We start from the raw sequence: 22,707 nt of genomic DNA on the forward strand, positions 1-22,707 counted from the left end.
GTTTTATAGTTATGAACTAGTTCCTCAGTCGGGCCCTGCTCAAAGGCAGGCAGACACATAAAGTCAGATACAAAAAGGGCCCATCTAGAGTCAAAGAGCAGAAAGAAAAATAAATACAAAGATGGGGAGAAAATACAATGCAACAAAAACCAGGGAGATTTAGAGTAGATTCATTGTATAGAGGGAGAGGATGGGAAAGGGAAGCTGAAATCTAGAAAATTACTCAGTAGGCTAATAAAAAGCATGTTCTCTGATTTTAATTGTTCTTCAGTTAAACTCTTATGCTTTTATTTAAAGTTAAGATAAGGAAGGTGGACTTGCCAGCACATAACAAGTCATATTTTTTGTCTTTTCTCTTAGATCTTGCAGATCTAGGGATAATATTTTCTGTATTACTTGTGGACTATCTCTATAGCGCTCAATTCTATGTAACCATGCCACAGAATGCAAAAACTTTAAAAACTCCTGTCTCAAAAAGAAGAATTGAAACCTTGGCTTTTCTAAGGTCAACAAAAAGCTCTATTTCACTTCAGTGAGAATTCAGGATTTCATCTCAGTCATGAAGGTTGTTCAATATTGAGAGTTCTGTGAACTTCAGGTTATCAACAAAGCCAAACCTTGGGATTCAGGTGTTTTTTTGCCTCCAATCTAATGTAAATTGGCAGGAGTTTCTCCCACTGCTCATAAAGCAGAGAGGCTGTTCCAGGGTTAGTAAAAAATAAGCTGCAATTCTTCTTACTTTGAAGAAGAATTTCTCAGTATAGTGTAGCAGGGTTAGGTTTCAAAAAGGTGATTAGAAAACAAGCATTTGTACACAGGACTTTCAATGAGGACGTTATCTCCTCTAATCCGAGAATTGTCTTTTTTCCTGGCTTGGGGGAGCAGCGCTTTACAGACAAACACAAAGGCAAAACAGCCATGTGCTCTGAATAACTTACATTCAAATTAGATTGACAACATAATGAGAGCTGAATAATGTTATATTTGGAAGTCATTGATAGAAATCATCCTCAGCTCGTATCTGGAGAGGATAGTAGGATGAGTGGTTATCTATGCCTCTGCTACTCTGCTTCTTTCACAGTCATTTTCTTTTCTCATCTTGCCTGGCACTCTTCAAAAATAGCCTCTTTAAGATATGAAATTTATCTTTATTCTTAAAAAAAACACAAACTTCCTAACTTTCTGGATGGACCCTTATAATGCCCTGATAATGTTTTAGAGTTGGTGTATTCAAATCCTTACTGATTTCCAGGATGGGTCTTAAATCACACATTATATACTCTTATCCACCAATACTCTGCTGAATTTACAGTTCCAGTTAAAGTTAGATCTGTGAAGGAAGATGACATCTCCTGCTCTCTATCTTTTTAAAATACCAAATCGATTTAAGGGTTTAACTTATTGTTATAGTTTATCCTGAACCTTCTGAATCAGTTCATTGAATTTTAGCTGTAGCTATATAAAATTCTATACACTGAAATTGTTTGGCCATACTGAGAATGTCTATGCCATGATCCATCACTGCCACTAACTGCCAGCAATAAAGAAATCCTCTTTTATTCTCCATTCATTTAAGTGAATCTCTAAAACTACTATTGAACACCAGGAGTACATCTTACTAGGTTTTAATTCTTTTCTTCTTCTTTTAAGGAGCACTTAATATTTACCTGAAAGGCATTTCATAGTTTAGTGTCTTCAGTAGCTGTCAAAAAGAGACACTGGGAAGACCCAATGAAATACAGACTTGTAAGACTGACTGTAGTAGTGAGCAAGATAATGGAAACATTTATAAGGCAGATTACAATTCATTTAGGAATGTGATTTAGTAAAGGGAAAGCTGCCTGGTTCTGCTAAAAGAAGATCATGTATGACAAATGTATTAGGGTCATTTCAAAGCACTGCTGAATTGATAAAGATGAAATTGTTGGCATAATTCATCCAGATTTCAGGAAAGTATTTGTTACAGACTGTACAGGAGATCAATTTACAAGGTCAGAAAGCAGAGCATAGGGGACAACTTTTGAAATGGAATACAAATTGGTTGAGGCTCAAGAAACAGATGGTGTCAGTAAAATGAAACAATTCAGGGTGCGATGAGGTCTGGATTTGCCTGAACACGAATGCTGAGTACCACACAATTCATGTCCCAAATCATTTGTTGTGCTACAAACGTGGGCATGGGCAGCTCTTCACTGCCTTGGAATGAAGAGACTTGCAAACCACTCTGGGGTGATTGATTGAAAACAGCCATGAAAATGCAAATCATGGTGGAGAAATCCATGCAGTAAACACACTTCTCAAGTCCTCTATGGACAGCAGAAAAATGCCTAAAATTCACAGGTGATTAACCACTTCTACCTGCTTTTTAACACCATCTGTGCACCTTGTTAAATACCAAATTGAAACAGATACATTTTCCTAGTGTGTCAGAATCTACCCAACCACTAAAGCTGAAAAAAATGACATTGTGCTGTTAGTGAAACCCATGCACAATGCAGAATTGAAAGTACAGAGCTCACTCTCCATAAGCAAAATATCCAAGCAGGTACCTTAACAACAGTCTTTGATTTCTTCTTACTGAGTGGATTTTTTTCTCCTTGTTTTAGGAATAGACTGAGGAACAGCCTAGAATTGAGTACAAATATGATTGAGAACAGCAAGCTCAAAGGTGGATCCTAAAATAGCAATATTCCAATAAAGACTCATTCTCTGTGTACACAGATTGGCTCAAACATGAAATGAGGGACCATATAACTCAATACACTCTGTTAGATGCTATGTTATTGCTTCTTTTAAAGGAGAAAGGCTACACATCTTAAAGTTTTGATGGGAATTAGGCCCCTCATAGCATTTAAATTTCCACCATGGAACTTAGTTTCTAGCTTTGAAGTTGCTTGAACAGTTTGATGCTTTTGGACCACACCTCCAACAATCAAAGTGTTAATTAATTTTATTTATTCCACCCTTTAAATGTATTTCTAAAAACAAAGATACTTCTACTTAATGTGAATATTGATTTAAACCTTGAGGTCTGTGCCAAAACTTCACGCAGGAAACTCTTCATGCAGGAAATATTTTTGGCAAAAGCATGTAGAGTTTGACCTATTCAGCTGAGATCTCAGTGTCTTTTGTCTCATTTTTGGATACCACACCAAATTACTAGTACACACCCACAAAACAACTTCTTGTGCTCTGCTGGCAGGTTTCAGGAATCTCACTTTTAAAAGACAGTAGATGTAAACCAGTTGGCTAAAGAAAGTACCAGAGATATGCATGACATGTACAAATTGATTGAAATCCATTTTTTTCATTTACTTCAGTATGTTTGGCTTAAATTGTGATTCAGAAGATGTTTCATAATTTTTATTTTTCTCTACAAGTTGCCTCTGGAGAACAAGGCAAGGGCCAGGAGGAGACATTTCAGCCTGTGATTTCTGCCCACTGCTGAATACAACTCAGAGCCACTACCTTATCCAGTTTATGGAGTTCCTCTTGGTACCAACTGTTTGATGCCTCCACGATTTGTCAGAGTGAATAAGTAAACATAGCATCCACATAGGACCTCTCACTAGGAGCAGGAGATTATATTCTAAATTGATTCAGTTACCAACAAGCATGAGGAAAAAAAACTATTCTCAGTGAAAGTTAAAATAAACAGTAACAAACCAAGAACAAAAAGGAAAAAAAAAGGTGTGGAGGAATAGAATGTAAGAAAATAAAGATAATGCAGAAGGTAATCTTACACCTGAGGAGTTGCAGCTGTACTAATCACCAAAGATTAGGAACAGGCCTGCCCTTAATAGGCCACAGCTGTGTCCAATAAGAAGAAGAGTGCTACAAAAGAGTGGGTTAGCTAGATGAAAAGAGAGTTGGCGTTTGTTGGCTGTACTGTGAAGAAGGAGTCAATGCTGTGAGGAGATGCCCATGAGAAATCATCAAGAAGGTATGGAACTTTGACAATAAGATGTCAACAAAAAGCTGTGAAATTCCAAGGTAGATCAAGCAGTAATAAACAAATTAAATTTATAGATCTATTTTCACTGGAATAATAACTTAGTAAGGTCATAATCTAATCAGTTAAATGGATAAGTCAAGTGAAATTCTGGAGTAATGTTACAACTTTTATATATCTACATCTTGTCCAGAGCAGCTAAAGGGGAAGTATATACTTGTAAAATGCTCCTAAGCCACCTGGTAGTACTAGGTAGAAGAGCACTTATCTGACATTGAATAATTAGAATTCGTAAAGGAAAAGATGCAGAAAAGAGACTCTTTTTTCCCCATCCAGCAGAGCAGCAGGGGCAAAGAAAAGAAGCAGTCACTCTAGAACAGTATCTACTCCAATGGTTCTTGTGGTAGTTAGAAGGTTCTCTTTCTTTCTATTTGATTCAAAACTGGAGTATATAAACAGACCCCTTAATTACTTGTTAAATCTGTTGTACTTTTAGAACCAAGTATTTATGTGAAGAGAGAGAAGTTATATCCTTTCTACTACAGTGTTTTCTGGGATGAGAAATAAGGCTTCAGCTTCTGGATTCAACTGCTTTTACTAACTGGGTGAGTTTCTAGGGAGGTAAGAGAATGCTCACCAAACTTCACTTAAGAAAGGTTGAGGCTGAAGTCCCAAAAGTCTGTGTGATTTGAACATAAACCAGGTGAACTTAGCTCAGTGCTCTTGTCACTTGAAAGCATCAAGTCAGGGTTTGATGGGAAATTTCCTCAGGAACCCAGAAAAATTTCACACTAAAGCTGAGAAATTTTGGTTTTTTTCAGACAGACATTTTCAGATGAAAAATTATTTTGCTATGATATTCTTAGTAAGTTCTGTTTCAATTCCATTTTTTGCTCTTTGCCAGTGGGCCTTCTTTCTTTATTTTCTCTAAATTGACTAGAAAGAACAGGATCAAGCTGGCTGTACTTTATGTATCCCATCTTGTTCTTTGCTTACTGTCTGCTGAGTATTTACCACATATGTAAAGTGATGGTCTTTGTGCTGAAGAGTCTGGTATGGTCACAGCAATGAACATCACTACAATGGTCTGACAGCTTTCAGGGATTTGTCATACCCCACCAGTTGACAATTTAACCTACACGTCTGAAAAATCACTCATATGTCAGATTTGATGGCAGTACTGGGTCACTCTCTAATTTCGTAGTAGCAGAAAGTAGTGTGAATTTACCACCTGGTTTTATAGTAAAGTGAACTATTTTTTATATTTTTGTAGTGCATTGAGAGGAAAATAAAATGCAGTACATGTTTGCTTAATATACATCAGTTGTGCCTGTCTGAGTCGCTTGACAAAATATCTTCTCTGATCTTTATATGCAATTTTTAGTTACATCGATAGCAAAAAAATTTTAAGGAAAATAATAATAATGCAGGAGGGCAGTGAGAGACTTTCAAGTCTCTCTTGAGAGACTGTCTTGACAGGAGGAATTTGATGCCTCTGGGAAAACAGAATTCATTTACACTAACTCTATTCAACTGTAGGACAAGCCTTAAAACAGGCTCTGAGATGTTGTATTTGTTTTCTTTACCACTATCTTTCAGTTCCTACTGAGTTTTCCTTATTCTTACGGTGTGGCAAGAGCCACAAATTCTGCTGGTGAACATAACATGTTATTAAACCCTGTATTGGTTATTTGCTATTATTAGGACAGACAACAGTGCCAAACTTTTCCAATACAGCCTGGATCAAACCTATTAATTGTATAGATGCTTTTAGAGAACTTAGAGCCTTCTTGTCCAAGTTGGGTTTGATGCAGAGCAGAGCCTCATCCACAGCCTGGTGCTCCTGGGGGACTCCACTGAAGACTTGGTGTCAGGCTAAGTATGTCCACAAAAAGAGTGTTTGAACTGAACAGTTCCATGTAATGAGTGTTTGCTAGCAATTTTTAGGGGCTGGTTACCTGCTTTAACACCTGTGCCCACCATCCAACCCATTTTTTGAGCATTTCCACCCTAGGTAAGCAAGGAAGAACCTAATCAGCTGTTTTCCAACGAAGACTTTGGTATTTGGAGGCCAGAGGTTTCTCTAGACAGAAGTGTGCCTAAGAGTTAGACACTGCAACATCACCGAGCTTTGGAGAAATCAGGCTTTAAAACAAAATTATTCAAAGCACTTGCATATGAACTTACATATAAAATATTACTACTGGAAACATCTCTACAACAGAACACTCTTGACTTTAGATTTTCAATCATTCAGAAAATCTAAAAGTTAGGACAGTTCTTTTGTGTTTGTTCATTTCCAAAATAATTTTGTTTCCAGATTTGCAGTCTCTCCTCTTCCCCACCCTTACAACTTCCTGTCAATTGTTTCCATGAGCATCCTGCCCACTACCTGCACTCCCTGCTCTTACCTGCTGCTTTGCCTTGGTTTTCCCCACTTCTTTGGCCAGACCTCAACACCAAGTTTCATCCTAGAGTTGGTTTGTGCAGATCATTGTCTGTTCCTGTCTCTTCCCCAAAATTCTCTTTTCTCCACTCTCTCTCTAGAAGAGATACTCTACTCTGAATTCCTGTATTCAGTTGCACCAACAGTCATAAGATAGCTTAAAATAATAAAATAAAGACTGCCTCCAATTTTAATGTACAGGAAGCGTTTAATTCACAAAAGAAAGCAATATATTGAAGGTCTGAAACCATTGAAAAGGAAAAGAGAAACACCATCATTTTAGTGATCTTTGTTGTTTGCCGAAGCTGTGTCCTTCACGGACTTGACTGGTCACAAAAGGATTCAAATTCAACACAAATTAATAACTGCTAAACTGCTTCTGATCTGCAGATCATATTGTCCTGCTGACAGATCATGCATGGTGAAATAGAAGAGCTGATGCAGGATAGTGAAACCAGCAATGAACCCAAGAAAACTGAGAGGATGCAGCTGGAATATAAATGGACAAAAAGCAGCCTATAAAAAAAGGAAAGGCAAAAGTAAAGGAAAAAAAACAAATATGGGAACAGACAAAAGCTAAACTATAGTTTATATAAACTATAATGGTAACCCAAACAAACACATATTTCCTCCAAAATGTGTGCATGAAGTTTTGAGCGTGTGGTTATCATGAGATTAGCAAGAACATAAAAAAAATGCCAATATAAATTAGCAAGAGTACTAAAATGAATGTTTTATCTTTGATAGGTTATATTCTCATTTAGAGGTATTTAAACCCTGATTAAATGCAACCCTGAAACATCCATGGACAGTCAGATTGAATCATCCTTCAGGAGACAAGCACTACATGTTTTCATTGCATTTCAATTATGTAGCCTGTCCAGATCAAAAGGATTTACACTGTTTTTTTACTCGTATTTCCTTACAGTTGGACGTAGATATAATGATGGTGTTAGTGCAGCAGACAAACGTTGATAAAAAGAGGCTGCAAAATCTGAAGCAATCCCTTCATTTGCTTACCCATGGATACAAACCCAGGCTATTTTCTTTCTTAATTTATAACAAAGATGCTGATTTCTGAAAGCTGTGTTTTAGAAATGTTGATTAAATCTCCTACAAATGAAAACTGTTGTTTAAATCTCCTACATATGTTTACCTGGGTATTTGTATCAATGAGATGTAGTAGCTTAGATCTGATTTTTGAATGTGTAATTTGTCCAGGCCAAAAAAAGTTTTTCAGAAAGTTTGGAGCTTTCTTAATGAAATGTAGAAGAAAATGCTTTGAGAAGTGGAGGGTAATCTGGTGAAAAGACAGATGAAATCAAGATACTAAGGGAAAGATTGATCACAAAGCAGAATTGCAGAGAAGGAAGATGAAACACTAGAAGCAGATAAGTTTATCTAGAGAGTGTATAGAGGAAGAAAGCAGAGAAGATAACAGATCTAGAGACAAAGACAATGGGATGGTAGCTGAAGAGGAAGGTTGAGAGATGATTTTTTTTGTCTCGGGCATTAGCTGTGTTCTTCTAATACCAGCAAGGCAATGGTGCAAAAGCAGTTACTGCAGCAGGCAGGAAAAAAACCAAGAGACCCTGTTAGTTTTGCAATTAAAGCAGCAGACTGGTACTCATGAAACCTGCAGTTTTGCTTGTGGGTTTTGTTTGAAACTTCAGTTTTCTTGCGCAAGGCAATCACTACTCTCTTCAGTTTCCTATTTATAAAATAGGGTGATAGTATTTCTTTTCTGTCATCTTCTTAACTTGTTTGCCTGAATTGCAACAGGACCCATATCTCAATCTGTTCCTGCCTAGAGGCTGCAGAAATAGCCTGCTTCCAACTGGAACCTACACTGGGGTTTTGCAGTAACCACGGCTAAGTAAGGCAGAGAAGAAAGAAAATGACAAAAGTTTTGATATCAGGAGCTGAAAGGGACTACTAAAAAAATACATATTTGGGTTCTTTCTGATCCTATCAAATGTACTCAAGGCACATTTCAGCTTATTTTTAATTTATTCCCTTGAATCTTGCTTTTACTTCAAAAGAAAGTGGTTATTCTCATACAAGAGCTTGGGCTCTTGTATGAGAATAACCACTCAAAACACCAGCTCTCATCAGCCTTTTGATAAAATCATAAGAGCTGAAAACATTGAGAGTTCCTTTTGTTTTAATAACCTTTCTTGAATATATACTTCTCATTTGAATACTTATCAATAAAAATTAAAACCTTATGTTTGTGAGGAGTGCGAGCATATTTGGGATTAAAATGAGTGACATACCTCAAAAATGAGGGCTTTTGAAGGGTTATCTTTCTTAAAGCAGAGCTCTTTCTGCAAGAGTATTGAGTCCAGCATGTTACACAACTGAGAAAACAAAGGAGAGAAATTCTGTAAATGAGAAGCAGAACTGGGAAAACGATTCTGTTTGGTTCATCTGCACTAGCAGTTGTATAACTTTAACTATTAACAGCACTAAGAAAATGTTTGCGTTTCTAATATAATTAACAATTCTTTTAAGCAGTGGTTTAAATTATAGTTCTTGTTAATTTAATTTTCATTATTTGCCTGTGCAAATAAGGTGCTGTTTTCAGAAACAGTTTGCTGAGAAGCCTGCAAGGAGATCCAGGATTGGAATATATCACACACATGACAACGTAAACTGAAGAAAAATATGGACAAATAGCAAAGACAAATGTACCCTCTACAGCATTAAAGTTACAGGATAAGGAACAGCTAATAGAGGAACAAAATGGTTCATAATTTGAAGAAAATGACTAAGTTAACAATTTGCAGGTGAAATGTATGAACTTTGCAACTATCCAACTAAAGTTCCATACTAAAGCTAGCTGCTCTCCTGGATTTTTTTTCCTTTTTAAAATGGAGATAACCACAGGCATTTATTAAAATTGATAATCTTCCATTCAAAGTGATTTCCTATTGAGTTTCAATATGGCCTATATTTCTTGCTATATAAGCACCTGGAACAGAAATGTTCTCAGAGGCATCAAAGGGAGGGGAAGGGATGTGAAGTTGTCAAAGGGGTCTCTCCAAACCATTTTAGAGAACAGAAGGACATTGTGCTTAGACACCAAACCCCAAACAAATCTTAACAATGGGTAAATTTTCGTAAGGAACAAGGCATCCATATTTTATTATGTTGTCTTGTGCTGTTTGTGGTGTTATTTAAAACAGAGTATTTGTGGGTTAAACTGCTCGAATGCTCCATGCAATTAGGCTTGGATTCTGCCTGGAAAATGTAAGTCCTGGGAGAACTCGCCGTGTTAGGAGCACAATGAACATCGCCCATGGTGTGGCTCACGGTAGCCCCGCTCTGTGGGGATGTTGTACCCGTGGAAGCTGCGGAGGGCACGGCTGGAGCAGAGGCACCGGGAAGGGTGAGCAGCGCTTTGTGTGTTGGGTTCCAGCGCTGATGGAGGAGCGTCTGTGCTAACCGGGAAATAAAGGAGCCAGATCAGCCTGGGTCATGAGGTTATTTACACTCCGTGAACTGAGCAACAACGGCGATCTGTGCCCAAAGTGGGCAGTGTTCCACTATCATGCTTTGAGAAAGTGGTTGCCTTGTCCTCCTGCTGTGGTTTACAATACACACCCAACACAGGTGCGTACATAATTCTGTTACACACATATATAATACTAAAGCCTCCCTGATGCCGCTTCCCTCGTGGACCAGTTCTCACGGAAGTCTGGCTGTCCAGGGCCTGGCGTGGCAGCAGCGCCGAGCTGTCATGCAGGAGGCGCACGTAAGGAGAGGAGGACCCTTCTCTGGGACACGCACCCCAGACGCTCCCGCAGAGCCCTCGGCAGGTGCCGCTCGGGCCCCGCCGCTCTGCCCCGCGGCCCGGCCCCGCCAGCAGCTCGGCCGCGGTCCCGGCGGCGCTGGGGGGGCAGGGCGGGCCGGCAGAGGTGGCCGCAGTCCCCGCCTCTCCCGCGGGTTGCTCGGTGAAGGCCGGGCCGGGAGGAGCCGCTCACCGGCGCGGCCCGCCGGAACCATGGGCTCCCACCGCAGCGAGAGCGACTGGCAGGGGCTGCTGAGCGAGGTGAGGCGGCGGGGGGGCCGCGGACCGGGGCGCCGGGCAGCGAGGAGGAGCGGCGGGCGGGCCCGGCTGCTCCCCGCGCCTCCAGGAAATGCCGGGGACAGGGGCACAGCCGCCGGCAGGGGACCCGGCTGAGCGGGCGGGGGGCGCCGAGCTGTGCCGGGCACGGCTGCGCCCTGTGGCCACGTCTGGAGTCGGCCCTGCCCTGCTCGGGCTGCCGCCGCGGCCCGGCGCTGCTGCGGAGCGCCGCAGGAAGGGCCTGTGAGCCGCTCCGTGTGTTAACTGCGCTGGGGCTGCTGAGAGCGGCTTCAGGGCACCGCTGCTGCTGTGGCTGGTTTGGAACCGCCGAGGATTCCCTGAACTGCGGGCACAGCCGAGGCCTCGGGCCCGGAGGAGCAGCGCAGCCCAGCCCAGCTGCGGCACCGGCCTGGGTGACCGGGCTGTTTCTGTGCCTTGTGTGCTTACTTCACTTCAATCACATATGAAAGGGTTTTGAGATCCATGGTGACGTTTATACTATGGGAGACAAGAATGTAATAGCACCGTGACCATGAGCCTCAACAGGTGGAGGATTTTCCAGTTACACGAATAGAAACTTGATTGTCCACTGCATCCCCATTAAAACATCCACAGCTTTTACAGGTACATATTTTCACCCAGGGTAAGTTAGCAAAGTCAAAGCAACTTGAGGTCAGTATAATTTAAAGGAGTATTATTGAAGACAAATCTGTTTATTAGCCAAACTCATGAAGCAGGCTGACATGTTGATTTCTACATTGCATTACTGTAAAACCAGTAATTTTATGCTTGCAGCTAGCAGATAAAACTTCTGTGCAAATAGCATTGGCCTGGATAAACCTGACTGAGTCTATTGTCCTACAGTATGATCCACACAGGTGAATTCCCTTGTTTTCAGGAGGGCTTTGCCTCCATTATGTTAACTGAGTGTAAGGCCTAAAGCCCTGACCTGTCAAAAAGATAAATATTTGAGTTTAGGGTGTTGAACCTGTCACTGCTCTTAGTACTTTCAGTGGGAGTTTGTATGGGCCCAGATCTGTGTAAGCACAGTACATCCATTGGAGACTGTGAATGCAGGACTTCCAAGAACACAAAATGATCCAGGAGAAAGTGAAAAGTGCACTTTTTGGTAGTATTCTAGTTGTGCAGTGTTGAATCTGACATCTCATTTATCAAATGGAGTTTTATTTGGGATGGGGGTCATTTCAGATGGGAGGCAGATTACAAGGTGTGTTCAGAGGAAATGTTGCTGTTCCCTGCTTTAAAATGTCATTTAGAATTACTTTGGAACTTTTTTTACTTTTTATATAGTTAAACCTAAAAACTCTATCCTAAAATTGAACACCTACTTCAGTTTAGGGGCTTTTTGATTGTAATAAATTTTAATGACTGTGCTAAGCTGCATTCTTGTAGATACTTGAACATACATTAATTTATTTTTTTTTTCAGGAAAAATTAGAGGCATAGTGACTTATATTTCACCTTTCCTTACTTTCTCTCTGTTTCCACAGCAGGCTTACAGCCTGTTGTTCTGGGGTGCTGTCAAGATACAGGTTTTCTTCATTTGCCTTCTTCTTCCTTTGGCTGTTGTAATTTACTCCATGTGTTTTACCCATTAACTCCAAATCCTAATGGGTCTGTGAGAAAGTGGCTCAGACTTCTGAAGTAACTTGTAATAAGTTTTTTGAATTCACCATGTCCCTCAGTGGTATGGATTTTCTCAAGGCTTCCTAGCCTCAGTGTCTGCTGGGTAATTTTTTTTCCCCTGGGCATTTCATAAAAATCTTGAAATGCTTTCAAAATACAAGGTAACACAGTCAAGAGAAGACATGGTAGCTCTAAACAAGCACTCTCCCATTGCAGGTGGTAGACAGTTAAAACATAAGATGGGGTTAAAAATCTTGGTGTAAAAGACCAGAAGCTGGTGGGTTCAGGCCTGTGGTCGCATATGTTTTCATTTGCATAAGCCAAATCTTCTGGCTTTGAAAGGTAGGAATAATTGAAATACTTGTCAAAGCAACTGTAACTTTTAAAACTGTGGTGCTACAGGTGTTAAGAAAAGTGGTAAGGATGCATATTTGGTCCTTATGCACCAACACTTGTACACACAGCATTTATTTTTGTAGGTTGCCTTTTAATTTTTTATTAGAAAAGAAGAAAAATTTCTGTCTGTTACAGTCTTTTTCTATATTTGCTCTTCTTTTTCCTTTTGACTGTGGTTCTATTTCAGTGCCTTTTGCTCTCTACCTTTTCACATATATTTCTCTGTTTTTATTGTGCTCACCACTAACTTCTTGCTTGTTCTTTTGCCCCAATATTTATGTATTTTTCCACTTACTTTACAGCCACATGTATTTTAGGCCTAGTGTGCACCTGGTACTCTGAACAATCTTTGCACCACATGTACCTTGAGCATTCTTTAAACTAACTGAATAGGGTGACGTGGGTAGGAATACTGGGACAAAGCCAAGTTAGCAAACACTGAAGGAACATAAAAGAGTTATTCTTTCCACTGGTAATCTCACAAACTGGATGCAGAAGAACTCACTTCAGGAGCAAGAATCCACATTTTACCTGTTCTCTAGCTTATTTCTGGTATTGGTGATGGATGTATGGAGATAGATATACAAAAATATATACATATATGAAAGATTAATTACTCTGTTGAGTTACCATGTGATTTTTCTGCTTGGACTCTTGGTTTTCATCTAACGTTTATGTCACTCAGTGACCCGCATTTAGAGTATTTAAAAGTTGGTGTAAAGTTGTAGGGTGAAGACCTGATCAATAACTGCTGGTTTGACACAAGAGACTGAGCTGCAGCAAGAACTTTCTTGCTGGTGGCCCAAGTCCTGCACAAACCAGATCTTCATAAATATCCAAATACTATCCCAAGAGTACATTCCATTCCTCATCCCCATCCCTGGAGTTGTTCAAGGCCAGTTTGGATGGGAGTCTGAGCAACCTGGACTAGCTGGAGGTATCCCTGCCCATGACAGCAGACTTGGAACTAGATGATCATCAAGGTGCCTCAGATTTGCCAGCCTCTGGAATTAATCCAGTGTCAAAATGCTTCTCTTTCGTTTGTTACCTCCCACACATTAGAGTGTTTGGTGTATGCTGTTTACAGCTACTCATATGTGACTGTGCCTCCTGCAGCTAGTTTGAAGAGATGTAATTTCTGTTTAATTTTTCATTCACAAGAGGCTATTTCTTGGTTATTGACTGTGTATGGTCTTCAGCAGCACAGAGGGAGGCGATATGCTTGTCTCTTGAGCTCCCTTGCCTAGTAGTTTTAGATTTACCAAACTGTTGAGCAGTAGTTCTAGTTGAAATACCTAGAGTTCAACATGATTTCCAGACATGAGTTCTGAAGAGATACCTAGCCTGCTTGTAACTGGCAGAGCACACCTTTCCCATTGATTCCACAATTTTTTATGTGGGCAAGAGAGAAGAGGAAGGAAAACTGACGAGATTTTCATGTGTGCATTCTCTCTGTAACATTCTGACATGTTTCCTTCTCAAACAAAGCATGAAATGTAATTTGCCAAACCTCTATGAGGGGACCAACAGGCTTTGGAGCCACTAGTTTAACAGCTTTACTTAATGTGCACAAACACAGGGGCTGTAGGGAAGAACAAAGTGGAGCAGATGATACTCTAAGGTCTCTGCTTGGTTGGGTTGGCATTGTAATGCCTTTGACATTTGGAAAATGAAATGAAAATGCTAAAAGAGCTGGCATTGTAATTTACTGTGCTCCAAAATTCTCTGGAGCTGTGGGAGGTGCTGCGAAGACCTGCATGCTGGACTTTTGGGTAACAAAACAGGTGTTTGCTTTTCATGTGTCCATGTTTCAGGTTGGACTAAGAGACCCACAGGGGTGTTGTGAAACAAACAGAGAAATTAATAATGTTGTCTGATGCACAGCATACAAAACTTCTGAGGGCTGGGCCACCTAGCACAGTAGTGTTATCTACTAAATTGTGGTATTCCTAAATGGCTGGTGAAGATGGTGTGGGGTAGCATTGTCATCAAGACAAGACATGGTGTTCTGAGGAGCTGCTTGTATCACTTGTATCATCAGGGAATGAAACCAGCCTGCTTTGTGTTTCAGCAGCCGGGAGGCAGCCAGTCAAACAGGAGCTGGGCAGCAGGAACAGCAGAGTTGATACGGTGGGATAAAACCAAGGTCACTGCATTATTTCAGGTTTTATCAGAGATAAATTACATCAGGAAGTGAATGGCAAGCAAATAGCCAGTAATTTCTCTAGGTCTGAGTGCTTGACTCTTTCAGATAAGTTAACAGTTTAATCTGAAGTCAAAGGGAGCAACATTATAGAAACACAGTCACCAAACATCCCAAACAGTGAGATTGCAGTGCATTTTGGGACCCTTTGGTTTCTACAACAGAATTGTCTCCAAGACTGCAGTCAGGAGAAACTTGATAAAACTTAAGGCAGTTTGGTAGCAGTTGGATCTCTTGTTAAAGATGGTGAGTAGACTTCATGGTTTCTCAGAGAGCATGGTAGATTATAGGTTTCAAGGCCCAGTGTAATGTAGTAGCCCTTCAGTATTTGAGGACACAAGGCCCTCCAAGTCTCAAGAGAAGACAGAATATGATCCACGGTGATTCCAAAGAACAGACTGGAGATAGTATCTCTGCTTCTACTCTCAGAAAATTAGATGTTTTCCATGACATTAATTGTCATTAAATACCAAAATATAGGCCAGTAATTTGTACAATTTTTTAAAACAAACCTGATAGGAATTCAGTGTGTTTGTTGGTTTAAAAAAAGAAAGTCTAAAACCTTGACTGTGTTCCAGCTTCATCAGATTATTAGACCATGTCTACAGCGTCATTAATGAGATCTACCCAGATTTGTGACTAAAAATAGCGATGAACAAATAGTAAGTGTTCGATGTAGAGGGTCACCTTGGAGCAGTTACACTCTCCTGTAATGTCAATCTCTTTTTACTCAATTTCACTAAAGTAGTCATCTGGCTGTAAAGCAGTTCAGGCAGTAATGTAGGATGTCATATATATTCCTTTAATTATTATGTTCTTCCTTGTAGCAATTATAATTTACTTTATTGCAGATAACAGCACATTGGTAGATAAAAGCCACTAGACAGATATAAAAAGTTGTACATTGTAACTTTTAGATTGAATGTATAGCAGCTGGTTCTCATTTAACTTTGTTTTTTGAATTCATAGATTATTTTGTACCAATAATTAAAAAGAAACAAAAGACAGTAAGAATATTTCATAGTAACTATAGCGCATAACAGAATTCACTTGTTTGTCTCACTGATAAACAACACCTGAGATGTGGGCTTCCCTTCAGTTGCAGGGGAAGAAGTCTGTGCATGAGTGAATGCCAGAAGCATCTACTGAATATTTTTTTTTTCAGACTGTTTGAGAAAATTTACCTTATTGCTTTCATTGCTCCAAAACAACTTGTCACACTCCTGTGTTCTTTTTGACAGCATACCAATTTTGTTGCACTTATTTGTCTATATAAGGGAAATCGCTGATGGGACTCAGTTATTTCCCTGACTAGAACCCATTTCTGGTACACAGCTGTTAGGTCATTTTATGGCCATTATTGCTACACTGTTTTTTAACATTCAGAAATAAACATATTGAATAACCTCTTTGAGGTCCGTCTTTGTGAAATTTGGTTTTCCTTCAGTAATGGTAATGGCAGCTGCAAACATAGCCCTGTTGAATAATCAGATTCTACAGAAATGCTCTGGCTTTGTTTCTTGTACCATAAGCCCATGGAAATAAATTATTATGTTATAACTGATTTTATTCTATTTATTTGGGAAAGTCAATATGTGTAAAAGGCAAAAATTACTTCAAAAAGTCTTTTATGTGGTCATTTTTGTAGTAAAATCCAAACAGTACATTGAGGAGAGATGCCAATATCATCAGTATATAGTTCTTCTAGTTAAAACAGATTTTAAACAAGGAGGCCATCTTTATTCTTTTTCATTCAGACTTGAACATTACTGTCCCCACAATCTGTTTATGGTCCATTATCCTCAGGCTAATAGGTAGTGGAGAATTCCCCAGCTCCTGCCAGTGCTGCTGCAAAGGTGAAGCCTTTTCATATGCTCTGAGTGTGTCCTTGGTAGAGGGCTGTGACTCATGGCAGAAGCAAGATTTGTTTGCTGCTAGGTCTGTATTTCCTGCTGGGTAAGCACTGGGTTTTACAGTGTAATCCACCTGCTCTGGTTCACTCCTGGCTCTCAGACACAGTTTCATCCAGCAGCACTTGAGGCAAAGCTTGCAGGCACCTGCAGGACTGGGGGTGTGTAAGGCATGTTTGGCTTCTTTCCGGTCACACTGTGTGCATGGTGTAGGGTGCTCCATTCCACACAGGTGTTGGCTGGATGGGCCAGCTTCATTCTTCATGGGATTCTTCCTGGCAAAGGAACAGGACAGGCTTGGTTTGGGGATTTGGCTGTCGGGTTGGGTTTTTTTAAGTGATTGTGATGTTTGCTTTTACTCATCTTTTACTCATTTTTATTTGTAACTACTCTATCAGATTGTTAATATTTAAAAACAATTTAGCAAAGGCTTGCTTTAGAATTACTTAGGGGATGAAACAGGGGAAAAAAAGAAGAGAGATTGACAAATATTTCTCTGTAAGGCAAGGAATTATTTTATCAAGTTTGAAGCAGTTTACTATAATCACTTACTGACAATATTAAAGTTTAGCTTCTCATACCTTTCAGTCCTTTATCAGGGGATTTGACATTTGTGTAAGGTATCAGTAAGGACATAAGTACATAGGTACACTTGCCTTTGTTGATGCCAAGGCATCATAATCCAGCAAATTTATGGCAGGTTTTCAACTTCAGTATTGCCAGAAATAAAATTAATCCAAGGTGGAAGTGTCCTTTTTGAGAGTTCAAATCCTTCTTGGAACTGCTTTTCTCATTTCCTTCCCACTTTTTTGCAACTAAGCATTTACCATTTTTGGAAAAGGTTGTCTGAACTAGTATACCAAACTCACTTTTTCCTTTCTCGTTGACGTGAAATTGAGGTTAACAAAGTTAATTCCAAGCAAGGAATACATACAATACATACAAAGAATGATTTTTGTCCCAAAGAACAGCACTGACTTGAACAGTATGGAAGTGCTGATGTTGTTGCTTTATGCAAGAGCCCATACTGATAAAGTATTCTTGTTGGAGGATATAATGAAACTGTAAATTGTTTTCATGACTGCTATGGTATTTGGTCTCTTGCAGATCACATTCAGAAAGTAGAGCCAGGTCGTGTGTCAGTATCATCAGAAATGGAAGTACATACTTTAGCATGGGCAGTGACAAGTGATGGGTAATAAGAATCTGCTGATCAAACATCATGCTAAGTGAAAAAAGTTACCTGAAAGTTCTGACAGGTAACATTGAGGATAACATCCATGTTACTCTTCTTTTCAATGTGGAAAGGCAATGAGGCAGATCAGACTAAAGCAGAACAGCTAAGATTTGTATGTTCTGCTTTGCTTAGTGCATGACCCCTTCACATGAGTGATGGCTGCAGGGGAAGGCTCATCTCTGCCTTCCCTCCCCTTTTAGGTATTTTTGCATTCCTGCATTATTTCTCTTATTTTTTTGCCTCAAATGAGCATATGACTGTAGTATCACAGCATAATTAAGTTTCTTTTATTTGTGGTGTTAGGGAATCTCACTGTAATTGTTTCATAGTCAAGGCAAATTTTGGTTATCATTCCTGCTCCCCTTCTGCTATAACATAGCTCCATTTCAGTGTCCAGCTGGGAGGCTGAGTACACTGCTGGTAGTGGGGAGAAGGACAGCAGTGGAAAGAAAAGCAGGAATGAGTGGTTGCTGCCTGGGAGCTGGATATTGTGAACACATGTAGAAAAGGGATTTTTGCAAATGCTTCTTCCTTCTAGCAGCCTTGTCAGGGCTGCTGGGCAAATGGCAAGGTTCCTCATGCTATTGCATATACTGAAAAAGAATGAGAAACTCAAATTGGTAAATATTTCTAAGTCACAGTGGTAAGGTGAACATGTAGCCTTACAGATGGATTTCAAGCTTTCTATACAAGATATCTTCCCCATGATTGTCATTAATAAGTGAACACAACTTGTGGCAGGCTTTGATCTTGTGCAATCTTCCAGCTTTTCACAGAAGAACTTGAGCTTCTTGTATTCAGTACTGGCTTGGTTAGAAATGGCTTGTTACATGTATGGGTTTTTTCTCTTCTGCAGTATCTGGTGTGCAAAAGGAAACTCGAAAGTAAAAAGGAGGCATTGCTCATCCTTTCCAAAGAGCTGGACACCTGTCAGCAAGAAAGAGACCAGTACAAACTTATGGCCAACCAGCTGCGGGAGCGACACCAGTCTCTGAAAAAGAAGTATCGGGAGCTGATTGTAGGTTGTTCTTTATGAGGACTGTATAACTGGGGGACAAAGGTGAACCTCAAAAAAAATTGGAAAGAAGTCCATAATGGCTGCTGTAAAAATGTTTAGGTACTTGTTTGCAGTAGTCCTGCAGTTGCACAGCCCTGATCGTATTATTACTCATTTGTTCTGCAGTGATGAGGCAGTGCTTGTTATATAGGACACAGAAACACAGTGCATGCTCTGAGGAAATTCGTTTCAGTGATAATTCCATTTAAAAATTGACTGTGGTATTATTATTCCACGGCAACTTAATGTGCCAGTATGAAAATTAATGCAACACAAATTTGTAATGAACTGCTGTTCTAGAAATGTAAACAAATCTTCAACTTTAGAAATATTTTTATGTTGAAGTTAGTATTGCTGGTATTAATCAGCAGTATTTTAAAAAAATGATAACATTTTAGTTAAAATACATGTTCTACAATTAGATTTGCAGAATTAATAGAGTTTCTGATTTCAGAAATAACCTGGCAATAAAATATATCTGTTTATTTGTAGGATGGGGATCCATCGCTTCCACCTGAAAAGAGGAAACAGGTAGGAATTTTTTTTCAACTGATGTTATTTATCTGCTACAAAAATATATTTGCAAAAGAATAAAGATATTAATTCAGAGATCTGGTTAAAAAGCAAGCATTTCTGAATATTGAAAAGCTCAGTCTTTAAATTGTGAAATTCTGCTTTTGTCTACACATTTCACTGTGAAATACCTGAACTATAGAATATATGGCTATTGCTTTCATGTTCACCTGAGACTGAAATTGGTCAGTGTACAGAGACTTGAGGTTGTTCTCCTTTTTGTTTATTCCTCCATATTGAGTCCTAAAATGGATTTGTGACAGGACTTCTCATACTTAAAAGTAAGCTGGAAATGCATTGTCTGCTTTCCATAATTGTTAATTTATTGTTGTGGGGGCTGTTTTCCATTAAGTATTCTCCCAGGCCACTTGGCTCTATGAGTTGAAGTGGTAAAACAATGGTAATTGCATTTTATGATTCCCCTGAAAACTTTTTGCCTGCTCGCATGCATTTTTTTTCCTGGATATCTACATAGTGTGTCCCTGTTGCAGAATGTTGGTTGTCATATCTTAAAATTATCTTAATTTTTAGAGAAAAATGGCACCCAAAACTCAATGTCTGGAGCAGGGAGATGAGGACAACCTAAAAGAACAAAATTGTTGCTGTAATTGCTAGTTTTGGAAGTCTTTTAACTATGTTTAAAACATGGTTATTACATCCTGTTAATAACCAGAAGTTTTACTCATAACCCTTTCCCTGAGAGTTTGCATATAGTTCTTGCTATTTGCTTAAAATTTTACGGCTTAGGGTTTTGGTTGCTTTAAACTAAACTTCCAGAGGCAATATAATTACTCCTTCAGGCACTTAAACAAATAGCTGCCAAGAAGTCAGTGGCTCAGTGTAGAATCATTTAACTTCCTCATTATTTAGCATAATTTATTTGCAATTCTGTTATTTCAACAGAATTCTAATAAAACTTTATGACCAGATACAAGTTTGTGTATTCTGAGTGTTGCTGAGAAATATCCAGTTAAAAGAAAAAAACCAAAGCAGTGTATGGATCATTACAGAAAGATAAGTAGGAAGGGAGATTTGCTGTCCCATAGCTCTTCTAATTCATCTTTCATCTTTCAAAACAAATAAAACTGACACTTGTTTCTAAAATACTAGCCAAATTCAGTGTAAATTCAGAAGCTGTGATTGTATTAAGTTTTGGCAATTTGTCTTACCAGGGTAAATGCCTTTAAAACCTTTAATAATCTACCTAGGAGTCTTTTTTTTCGTGGGGAAGTTAGGTATTCATGCTAGGTAGCAGTGAAAGAAAGAAAATGGGGTCATTGATAGATTCCCCCCAGAACAATATCTATGTTAGGTTGTGCAGTAGTAGACTGTTAGTGTATTTCTTGAGTTTTTATTTTCCTGAGAAATGTGTCTGTAGCATACAAGGTGGATAACCTAGAGTAGTTAGTGTAACCTTTCTGAAGAAGAGTATAGTTTTGCTTTGAGAAATGCATCAGAGAATAATAAAAGAAAGTTATGAATATTTTTCCATTATCACCATACATACATTTCTTAGCATTTTCTCATCTAAGAGGGAAGTTCTTTCTTGCTTTTGTGCTTCTTCCATTCCCTTTTTTCCTGGAACCCTAGATGCCCGCTGGAAGAAGTTTGTGACTCAGTCACTTTATGAAAGGAGACACTGATCCTCCAATGAATTCTACACAACACAAAAGTGCATACTGTTTTCATGGTCAGAAATAAGATGAAAACACTATATGCTTAACAGTTTGCTATCTGTTGCATTGGTTTGCCACAACTGAGAAATTACTGCTTAGTATTGAAATTCCAGTCTAGAGCCTTAAATGTAATAGGTGGGTTGGAATTGCTACTGTCTTCTCCTTCTTGTCTTCATTTTTCCCCTTTATTATCAATTATGTTTGGTGACTGTTTAAAATGTTTTGTTTTCCACCATGCCTTCTCATCCTGTTTTCCAGCACAGAATTTTCATGGTTTTTGTGGTAATATCATGTAACCAGGCATTTTCTGTCAGCAAGCAGCTAACTCAAAATCTGGTTTTGTAAAATTGTTATTTAAAGGTATCTTAACATGCAGAGCTCTGTAGTGTTTTCCTGCTCAAAGCTGTGTTTGCATCTCAGATCTATTCCAAACAAAACAATTCTATGATACTATGATGATTCTATCCAAAGATGGCTCTGTGTGTATCACATTATGCCAACCAGCAGAAGCAGAAAATGAGAAACAGTGCTAGGGAAATCTCTATTTCTACTGTAGATGTTTCACCATTAGTGTTGTTCACAGCTTGTGAGCTGTCAGTATTTTCCTGGCCCCTCATGCCTATGTGGTTGAAGGTAGTTTTATAATGTCTTATGGTGTCAGGTGTAGAGTAATTTTTGGATAAGTAACAGAGGGGTGAAATGTTTCAGGACAATAGTAATTAGGAAGAGTGTGTTTTATGTTAAAATTAGTTTAGACATGTTTGTAATGGTTTCATGCCCACCAGCAGCCAAGGCCCACGCAGCCCCTCACTCACTGCCTCACCAGGGTGATCAAAAAGAGAATCAGAAGGGTAAAAGGTACAGAACTTGTGGGTCAAGATAAAGATAGTTTTATAGGAAAAGCTAAAAGCTGCTAACACAAGCAAAGCAAAACAAAACAAGGAATTCTTTCATGACTTCCATGGGCAGGCCTGGTATTCACCCATCCCTGGGAGAGCACGGCCCTTTCAAGCATAATGGTGACTTGGGAAGACAAATGCCATCACTCCAAACACCCCCCCCCCCCCCCCCAAAATCCCCTTTCCTCTTTCTTCCCCCCACTTTATATACTGAGCATGATGTTACATGGTCTGGTCATGGTCCCTTTGGTCAGCTTGGGTCACCTGTCCTGGCTGTGTCTCCTCCCAACCTCCCATGTACCCCCAAATTCCTTGCCAGCACAGCAGTACAAAAAGCAGAAAAGGCCTTGGCTCTGTGTAAATCCTGCTCAGCAAGAACAAAAGCATCTCCATCTTATCAGCCCTATGTTGAGCTCAAATCTAAAGCATAGCCCCATATCAGCCACTGTGAAGAAAATTAACTCTACTCCAGCTGAAGCCAGCACAATGGTAAACATTCCCCATTTTGAAAGACATGTTAAAATATTTCTCTGTATACATAGTGTCTGCTGGGCATCCTATATAAATAGAAATTCTCTTCATTCTGCAGTTCTGCAGTGGTATGTATTTATATGCATTAACTGTGATACAGGACATTTTAAT

At 39.4% G+C, this 22,707-nt stretch overlaps 1 protein-coding gene across 3 annotated transcripts in view; it reads left to right on the forward strand.

Annotated features, from left to right (window-relative positions):
• Nucleotides 1-10,345: 10,345 nt before the first annotated feature.
• CCDC149 (coiled-coil domain containing 149) overlaps nucleotides 10,346-22,707 on the forward strand; it is a 51,667-nt gene continuing 39,305 nt past the window's right edge. For all 3 annotated transcript variants that reach the window (XM_066548538.1, XM_066548540.1, XM_066548541.1), the window contains exons 1-3: nucleotides 10,346-10,452; nucleotides 18,717-18,878; nucleotides 19,410-19,448. In XM_066548538.1, coding sequence (XP_066404635.1) covers nucleotides 10,405-10,452; nucleotides 18,717-18,878; nucleotides 19,410-19,448 — 249 coding nt within the window. In that variant the 5' untranslated portion in view covers nucleotides 10,346-10,404. The remainder of the gene's footprint in view (nucleotides 10,453-18,716; nucleotides 18,879-19,409; nucleotides 19,449-22,707) is intronic.

Source organism: Molothrus aeneus, chromosome 4, assembly GCF_037042795.1.
Source record: "Molothrus aeneus isolate 106 chromosome 4, BPBGC_Maene_1.0, whole genome shotgun sequence".
Taxonomy (NCBI): domain Eukaryota; kingdom Metazoa; phylum Chordata; class Aves; order Passeriformes; family Icteridae; genus Molothrus; species Molothrus aeneus.